Source organism: Lathamus discolor, chromosome 1, assembly GCF_037157495.1.
Source record: "Lathamus discolor isolate bLatDis1 chromosome 1, bLatDis1.hap1, whole genome shotgun sequence".
Lineage (NCBI taxonomy): Eukaryota > Metazoa > Chordata > Aves > Psittaciformes > Psittacidae > Lathamus > Lathamus discolor.
In genome coordinates, this window is record NC_088884.1 from 105,691,696 (window position 1) to 105,700,129 (window position 8,434).

Genomic DNA, 8,434 nt, shown 5'->3' on the forward strand with positions numbered 1-8,434 from the left:
TTGTGGAAGAAGGGAAACTGCTTTAACCAGCAGGTTGTCCTCTGAGTAGAACAGCTGGGATAGGTAAGTGAGCATACCCATTCAGCCTGAAGCTGAGCGATTGCTGCAATCTGCTTTAACACTGTTTGCTTTTTCTTCCTTGGCACAAATGTGTAGTTACGTATCAAAAATAAACCTTGATTGTTAGAGTGAAATGAAATGTAAGTAGCTAAATCACGGGGGAGGCCTGTCTTGCAAAAGGGAGTAGTCCGGGAAGAGATGCCTCTCTTTTAAGTTACCAAACTGTGATTTTAAGGTTTATTTCTTTATCATGCAGCTCGGTGTTACTCTCTTCTCTCATACAGAAGTGCTGCAAACCACAACTTTTAAGTGGTTACTAGATCTGGGGAGGTGCCTATATCTTGTCAATTGGATTGGATGAGGAAAGACTTGTTGCCATCGCTGGTTACAAATTGAAGAGCTAGAAGTCACAGCAGCATGTGACTGTACTCCTAACTTTCAGAGTGCAGCTAGATGCAGGTGTCCTTGCCAACAGTGCTTTACTTTTGTGACTAGGACGTGGCTTGCTATTAAACTTTATATATATATATATATATATATATATATATATGTATGTATATATATAAAAATCACTTGTCTAAGAGTCAAGTTTCACTTGTATCAGTTTATGGTTTCAGTGTAAAAGTGACTGGTTTTGTGTGTGTGTGAAGCTTAATTTTCTGTATCTTCAGGCCCTGGACGGCGGCGGGAGGCTGGGGCAGCCGCCTCGGGCAGGTGTCCCGCGGTACCCGTGCCCTGCTCCGCGGCGGATCTCACTCGCAAACGGCCGAAGCGCGCAGTGGGGCGGCCCGGGGCCCGCGGGCAAACGGTTCCCCAGCCGCCGTCACCCCCGCCCCGCCGCCGTCTCCCCGTCACGTGACCGCGCGCGCCGCTCTCCTTCCGTCCGCCATTTTAGGTTGTGTCGGTGGCGGCGCCATTAAAAAAAAGCGAGCGAAAGGAGGAGAGCTCGGTGCGCTCGTGCCGGGGCCGCGTTCGGGGGGGGGCCGGGGCTTCGGCGGGGAAGGGGCCGGCCGGCGGGCGGGCGGGCGGCTGGGCGGCGCGGTCGCTGGCTGTCTGGCCGGCCGGCCTGCGCGGGTCAGCCGCACCGGCGCCATGTCGGAGCAGCAGTTCGCGATGGACTCGGCGGCGGCGGCGGGCGCCGGAGGCAGCTCGGCAGAGCCCGCGGAGCAGCCTGAGGGGCTGGCGGGGGCTGTGGCGGGGGGCGCCGACGGGGCAGGTGGCGGCGGCGGGATCGAGTCGGAGGGAGCGAAGATCGACGCCAGCAAGAACGAGGAGGATGAAGGGTGAGCCACAGGGGCCCAGCGGCTTTTGTCTCCTTGGCGGCGTCCTGCTGGGGCGGGCGGTGCGTTTCGGGCCGGCGCTGCCCCGTTCGCCGCCCTGTTTGTTTACTTGGCGCCCCAGCGACGTCACGTACCGGGCCGGGCTGTCGGGGGCGGGCCGCCGGCTGGGCTCGGCGGGCGACGCCGCTCGGGCAGCCCCGTCTTCCGGTGTGCTGGAAGCAGCGGGCCGTGAGCAGTAGGGAGTCGGTGTTCCGAGGGCGGAGCGGCCCAGGTAGTGACTAAAGGCTGTAAACTTAACCGCGGCCCGGCGTGCTCTTGGGAGGTACAGCCGGGTCTGTAGCCGGTTGGCTTTTCGGCGTGGCAAGGAGTCGGTGGTCATCCTGTGTTCAGGGTCAGTTTTGAATTTAGCGGGAGCAGCGCTGTCATGGAGTTCCATATGCTGCTGTCAAGCGGGGAAAGTTCCATGCTCCTGTCAACCCAAATCCCGCTGCAGTTAGCACTGGGGATGTCTTTTCTACAAGCTAATGTGTGGTACATGCGTTAAAGCTTTAAGTCAGTGTAGCTGGACGCTCAGGTTGCATTCACAGTACAGCCCTCTGTTGCAAACATAAACTGTATGTCAGTTGCGTGTGAGAAGCATGAGACACCTTGACTTCTTTACACTTTAAACTATTCCTCCTGTGCTCATGAAGCTTGCTTTGAGGAAAATTGTTCTAGGTGACAACTTAAGAATGAATCATAGAATAGTTAGGGTTGGAAAGGACCTTAAGGTCACCTAGTTCCAACCCCCCTGCCATGGGCAGCTTTTAACCTTCTGAGGGTCTGGCTGATGTTTGTCATGAGGCAGTGTTGTATTCATATAGCAGGTGTAATTGACATACTATTCCATGTACAGGACAGGCTGCTGCTGGCTGTCTCCTGTCAGACCAGTAAGAAACTCAAGCTTAAGATCTGGTTTTGATCAAGGCAGAAAATTAGATACAGAAACACTAGCTGCTCTGTGCTGTAGAGACTTGCTGTAAATCCTTCCCAAGTGTCTGCCTCCTGTCATAAGCTGGGATGCTGCTGAGAGCAGGGAAAAAACAGGAACATTTTCTCAGTGTTTTGCCAGGGCTAGTGAAAACTTAGAATGTCTCACCTGCTCTTAACAGCTCTAAGTGCCTTTGCAGTTTGCATATTTGTTTTGCTTTCTAGGCCCTTGAATACACACCTATTAGAAGGTTTTCATGAGGAAGTCCATCTTTTTTTGAGTCTACACAGCCTGGAAAAGGTTGTCAGTTGTGCAGTGATTACATGTAGCATACACTGACTTGTAGTTTAGTTCAGTGAGGTGTTTTGACCTCCCAGTTCTTAAGGGTATTGCTGTACGGGAAACAAAGTGTTTTGACAGCCCACTTGGTAGTAGAGGGAAAACAGCATTCTTGGTAGTTGCTGGTTGAAGGTACATTGGTGTGTTTCCTTTGCATTAGGAATTGGAGACAGTGTCTTCAGGAAGAAATAGGTTCGCATACCCTCAGATCTCAGTGAGAACTGTGGACTAGGGAAATCCACATGTTGGCAAATGCAAGGAGACTTCCTGACTAGCCTGTTGGAGACCAAAGCTACTAGCGGTGTTTGTTCTCTGTTTAGCAAAGCCTGAAAACTTTCCAAGTCTGCTGCTGCTAAATTATTTTGTAAAAATGTATGTGCTGATGTGTCTTACACCATCCAGACTGCGGTTTGGGAAATGTATGTATTTTACAAGCCTCTGACAGCACTGTGACATTGTACCTTAATTGTTTGTTGTGCTCATGTTTGTGTTGTAACCATAGTCTGACCTTAGTTTTGCAGTGGAGCAGTAGTTAGTCAATTTCAGTAGCAGTAAACTGAAGCAGTTCATGTTTTGCTGCTCTGTAACTGGACTCATTGATGCAGTTACTGCACAGTCAGAAGAGAATCCTTCAGAGGGCTGATAGTTTCAATGTTGTGTTCTGTCATATGCTTAGTGATATGTTAACGGTGATTGATAATAATTACAAAACAACTTTGTATGTTAATGGTCTGTTGATAACTGCAAAGCAGGTGTTCTGTATATCAGGTAGCAAGTGTATGTTCAGTAGTAACTGCTAGAGTATCACTATCCCACATGTGTCAGAAGTGTGATACCGCGCCCTCTGTATGCATTCTATATTTCTGCTTAAAAAAAGCCCACAAAACAAATGAGCAAAAAAGAACCTTAATGATGGATAGACACAAGGGCACAAAGCATCCTTTGGATTGCTGTCTGTACTGGTATGAGGCTGCTGGTTTACAAGTGTGTGGATCATTTTTTCTATATTGGTCCTGCATACAATAAGATGTCACAATAGAAAGGTCTTTTGGTGCTTTGTTGTCTATAACTAATGGGAAAAGTTGATAAAGGGGTGGGAGATCAGTGTTCCTGTTCAATAGACTTCCAGGTTTTTTATAGAGACAGCTGAAGCTCCTGAACCCCCGCGTCTGCATGGAGGTTGGGTATGTTTGTCAGAAGCTGAATGCACTTGCAAGAGCACAGTGAATTCATCAGAGTTAGTTCACACAAGCAGCTTTTGATTTGAGAGAGTTTGACTTATGGAAGTACAGCGAGATTGTACACAGTTGGTAGAAATATGCCTGCGTGTGGAAAGTGGAACAGGTGGAAACATGCTACAGTGGCTTTTTAGGTTTTCTGATAACCCTGTGATTGTGGCTTAAGTTGGTACAGTGAAAATGGGCAAAGCTTTGTAGAAAGCATTTTTATAGATCTTAATGGATCATAGTTTTTGTTTTGGCCCTGCTGTAAAATCTTATTTATCAGTATTAGAAGAGATCATCTACAATCAAATCCTCTTTTGAATGGGTTTATAAGTCCTGTGCCTGATAACTAGGAATGTTTGATTTTTGTGCATATTGGCGTAATATGTAAATCATGAAGTGTTTCATCTTGAGACACAGTGGTTCTTGATTTACTTATTTATTTATTATGTGATGGGATGGTCATGATTTGATTTCCAAGCTTCCAGTATGCTTTTGAAAATACAAGTCATGATCAGAGTTACCTGCTGTACTTGTTTGCACACCAACACAGGTCCTGTGAGAAAATGTTCTTGTGATTATTGGATTATTGTGATTATTTGGATTATGCCCAGGTGTTTATATCATGGGTTTGGGTGGTAAGTTGACCATCCAACATTTTGCTTTCTTACTGATTTCTGGGGAAGGGGATTTGATTAAACTTTATTTCTTTTAGTTTACTAATCTTGGCATATGTCCAGTCCAGACTAGTACATAAATGCTTTCTGTTTAACTACACTGCTTATAAATGTATTCTGACACTGTGTTTCATAAGCAGTTGTGTGGAAGCTCCTCAGATAACTAAATGGAATTAATGTTGTGGTGGGTCAGTAGTGGTGGGGTTGCAAGGAGGTAGTAAAGTATCTTTTTGTCACTCTTTGCAGCTTCTTGGGGTAGCAGTGTTAAGAAGATGGTACAAAACTTTTCAGTACATGTAAGCCTTTGTCTAATCTAGCCAGGATCATTTAAGCGAGTTCTCAAAAAGGCCTGTGTGTGGTGGCAACTCACTTATAAACCACACTGTTCTTTACATTAGGTAACTGGATTCATGAAGCTTGACAGTACAGGATTTTGGTTAAGGCACATTAACAGATTAACTGTCTTGTCTTAACAGGAAAATGTTTATCGGCGGCCTTAGCTGGGACACTACAAAGAAAGACCTGAAGGACTATTTCTCTAAATTCGGTGAAGTTGTAGACTGCACCCTGAAGTTAGATCCAATCACTGGGCGATCGCGAGGCTTCGGCTTTGTACTCTTCAAAGAATCCGAGAGTGTAGATAAGGTAGTATTAACATAGTGAAACTATGTATTGCATTTTAGGTAGCAGATATACAACACTAGGATGATTGTATGCATAGTTATTTGTATGTGATCTGTTGAAGATGATTGTGGGATACAGTATATTTAAGATGCTTATTGAAATGTTTGTTTTTTTTCCTGAACTGTCTTACTTGTGATGCAGTGGCCAGGCTCAGAAATTATTCTAAAAGCATGTCTTTGGGTACTTACAGGGGAGTGTATTGCAAACCACTGTAAATGAATGTATGCTTCCTACTACTGTGAAAGTAGTAATTTATAAAGAACTTTAAGTCTTTGCATTCCAGAGCTGTCACATAAGCCCCTAGAGCAGAGCCAGTAGCTTTGATAGATTTGGCTTTATTCAAGCAAAAATTAGCTGTTAACCTTTCTAAGATGGTGTTTGACACAGCACACTGATAAGCTTTTGCCTTTGTTGACCTTTAGTGATATCTAAAGTACAGGTTCTTTACCTCATGAGGTTTGAGGATGGGATTTTAGAGTAGTTTAAGAAGTGTTAGACTCTCACTTCCGTTGGGTGGTAGATGGTTCCAGGTGACTCCTGAAAGGCTTTGTCAGCACTGTATGTATCAGTGGATAGTGATCAAAATCAGGAACTGTTTGGTTTTGTGCAACAAATTATTGCTGTAATCCAAGTACTGAAATTGAAGCAATAGCATTAACAAAAACTAAGTATAAAATAACTAGGCCTTGCTGAAAACATCAGTGAAACATTTAGCTTGAACCATGAATAAGATCATGTTTTAATTTTCCACAGGTCATGGACCAGAAAGAACACAAGCTGAATGGAAAGGTTATTGATCCAAAAAGAGCTAAAGCCATGAAAACAAAAGAACCCGTTAAAAAGATTTTTGTTGGGGGCTTATCTCCAGACACGCCTGAGGAGAAAATAAGGGAATATTTTGGAGGATTTGGTGAGGTATGTGGTGAAATAAACTGTTTATACTTGTAGAACTTGTTCTGTCTTCACACATTTAGTAATAAAAAGCATCCCACAAATGCAGCCTGCATGGTTGCTGCTGTAAGTTTAATGGCCAGTGAAGTTCCATGTGTCTTAGGAGTCAGAATTCTAATGAGAAGGCTATTACAGGCTTTGAGTTGCATGAACTGGGTTAATGGATGGTGGTGCTGGGATATATCAGTCAGGAACTAAGTCATGGGATGTATGACAGTCTTGACTGGGACAGACCTGGGAAGCAGCATTTTTGAGCATGCTGCTTTGGTCATTTGGGTGACATGCTCCTCAGCCACCCCAGCTGGTCTGCTGTGGCACAGATTCAGGCAGTTTTGCCTAAATTCTATGCAACTGTAGTCTTTGTCTCTCTCTGTCATGGTGTTTGGTGATGCAGGTGACAAAGTAGCACTGCAGTACTTAAAAGCTGGCTTTGTATGAGCTTTGTACAGCCGCCGCTTCCCTATTAGTTCTCAGATGTTGCCAGCATCAGGTCATAACGCTGCTGTCAGGGAATTCATTTGTCAGTCTTACTGCTGCCCTCTTGCTACCTCACAGAATTCACCCTGGGCTATAGACCTCCTTTGAAGTCTTGTGTGCCATATGTAAGGAGAATTTTACTTTCTTTAGTCAGGTGTAAAATCTTAGCAGCATTGTGGATGAACAGAACTATGCACTTACACAAAGCTACATCTTTTTCATATGAAACTTGAACATTTAGGTCTGCTCAAGGTTTAAAAAACCCAGTTACTTCAGTCTTAACTGAGTTAAAACTGAAAGTCAAACTGAGACTATTTATCCAGCATAACTACAATATTCTTTGTGCACCATATTTTATATGAGTTCCTGAATGGGCAAATGATACTATGAATTAGAAGGGAAAAAAATCTTTTACACAATTATGAACACTATTTATACTGAAGGTGATGATCGTGATGTTGTTGTTGATGGTGTCTAGTGATGTAAAGCCTACAAATGAGGCGCATTATCATATTCAAGTCTAAATAATTTCAGTTGATAAATAGGACCTGTTAGAAACATTTTTAAGTGGCATGAATGGCAGGTTAAAGGATAAAATCACTGTCTTCTACCAGGTTGAATCAATAGAGCTCCCCATGGACAACAAAACTAACAAGAGGCGTGGATTTTGCTTCATTACTTTCAAGGAGGAGGAACCAGTGAAGAAAATAATGGAAAAGAAATACCACAATGTTGGACTTAGTAAAGTAGGTGATTTTTTTCCTAGAGAAACTGAATGACAGTAGAAAGGAATTGCATTATCTGTTGCATCTGTTTTGGGATAAAAGTCTGAAAATATCTCTTAAGCATTATTTCTCACATGTAGGAATTAAGACTATGAATTATTCATACAGGTGCTAGGACTTGAGTTACTGTAATCTTAACTTCTGAACTGAGGGTATTTCTGGTGAGGTTTTGTACTGCACCGCATCTGAGGAGAGGGCTGGGTCACAGCATGTTCTTTCATCGTGAAGCTCCCACATTCTCTAGCTGTGTGGTGAGAATGCTGTGCCACTGATCTGCTGTATCAGACTGTGCCATGTTTTCCTGGTGGCTGGATCTCTGTGTGTTTAATATGGAAATATTTTGTTGGTTTAAGCAAAATGTTAATGCATCTTAGAGTGCTCTCAAAACTGCAGTGAAATGGGAAGATAGGCTTTTCTCTTGGAAGTTATGTTCCTTTCAGGAAGCTTGTTGAAATTCAACGTAGTAACAAAAACTCTGATTGTAGCTGGCCTCTTTTTCGCTGGATGAACATGTAGTTGAAGGCTCAGAACAGAGTTGACCATGCTTTTGTAACTCAGATTTGATTTCACTTCTCCCAGATAAACACACCACAGAGGTTTGTTTCAAAGAGACAAAGCCATACAAACAAACAAGCATTCTTCTCAGAACTGGTTATCCTGACAGAAAATTAGTAAACTTTAAATGTTTGGGGTTTTTTTTGAACAACAGTGTCTTACAACTGTTTTCAAGCTGGAGAGTTTAAGCTATCCATTTTTTTCAGGGACAGCACTAGGGTGACCAAATCCTATTTTCTGCTTAGTGTTCTGTGAGTTTAAGAATGGTTTGTAGGGGATATCTTTGCTAATTGGATTTGACTTTAACTTTCCATTTCCAGTGTGAAATAAAAGTAGCCATGTCAAAGGAGCAGTACCAGCAGCAGCAGCAGTGGGGCAGTCGAGGAGGGTTTGTTGGAAGAGCTCGAGGAAGAGGTGGAGGTAAGCTTGCACT

At 43.9% G+C, this 8,434-nt stretch overlaps 1 protein-coding gene across 2 annotated transcripts in view; it reads left to right on the plus strand.

Annotated features, from left to right (window-relative positions):
* Positions 1 to 1,081: 1,081 nt before the first annotated feature.
* The window catches only part of HNRNPD (heterogeneous nuclear ribonucleoprotein D), a 10,137-nt gene continuing 2,784 nt past the window's right edge, over positions 1,082 to 8,434 (plus strand). For both annotated transcript variants that reach the window (XM_065689518.1, XM_065689528.1), the window contains exons 1-5: positions 1,082 to 1,343; positions 5,026 to 5,194; positions 5,987 to 6,148; positions 7,276 to 7,407; positions 8,322 to 8,421. In XM_065689518.1, the coding sequence (XP_065545590.1) occupies positions 1,153 to 1,343; positions 5,026 to 5,194; positions 5,987 to 6,148; positions 7,276 to 7,407; positions 8,322 to 8,421 (754 nt within the window). In that variant the 5' untranslated portion in view covers positions 1,082 to 1,152. The remainder of the gene's footprint in view (positions 1,344 to 5,025; positions 5,195 to 5,986; positions 6,149 to 7,275; positions 7,408 to 8,321; positions 8,422 to 8,434) is intronic.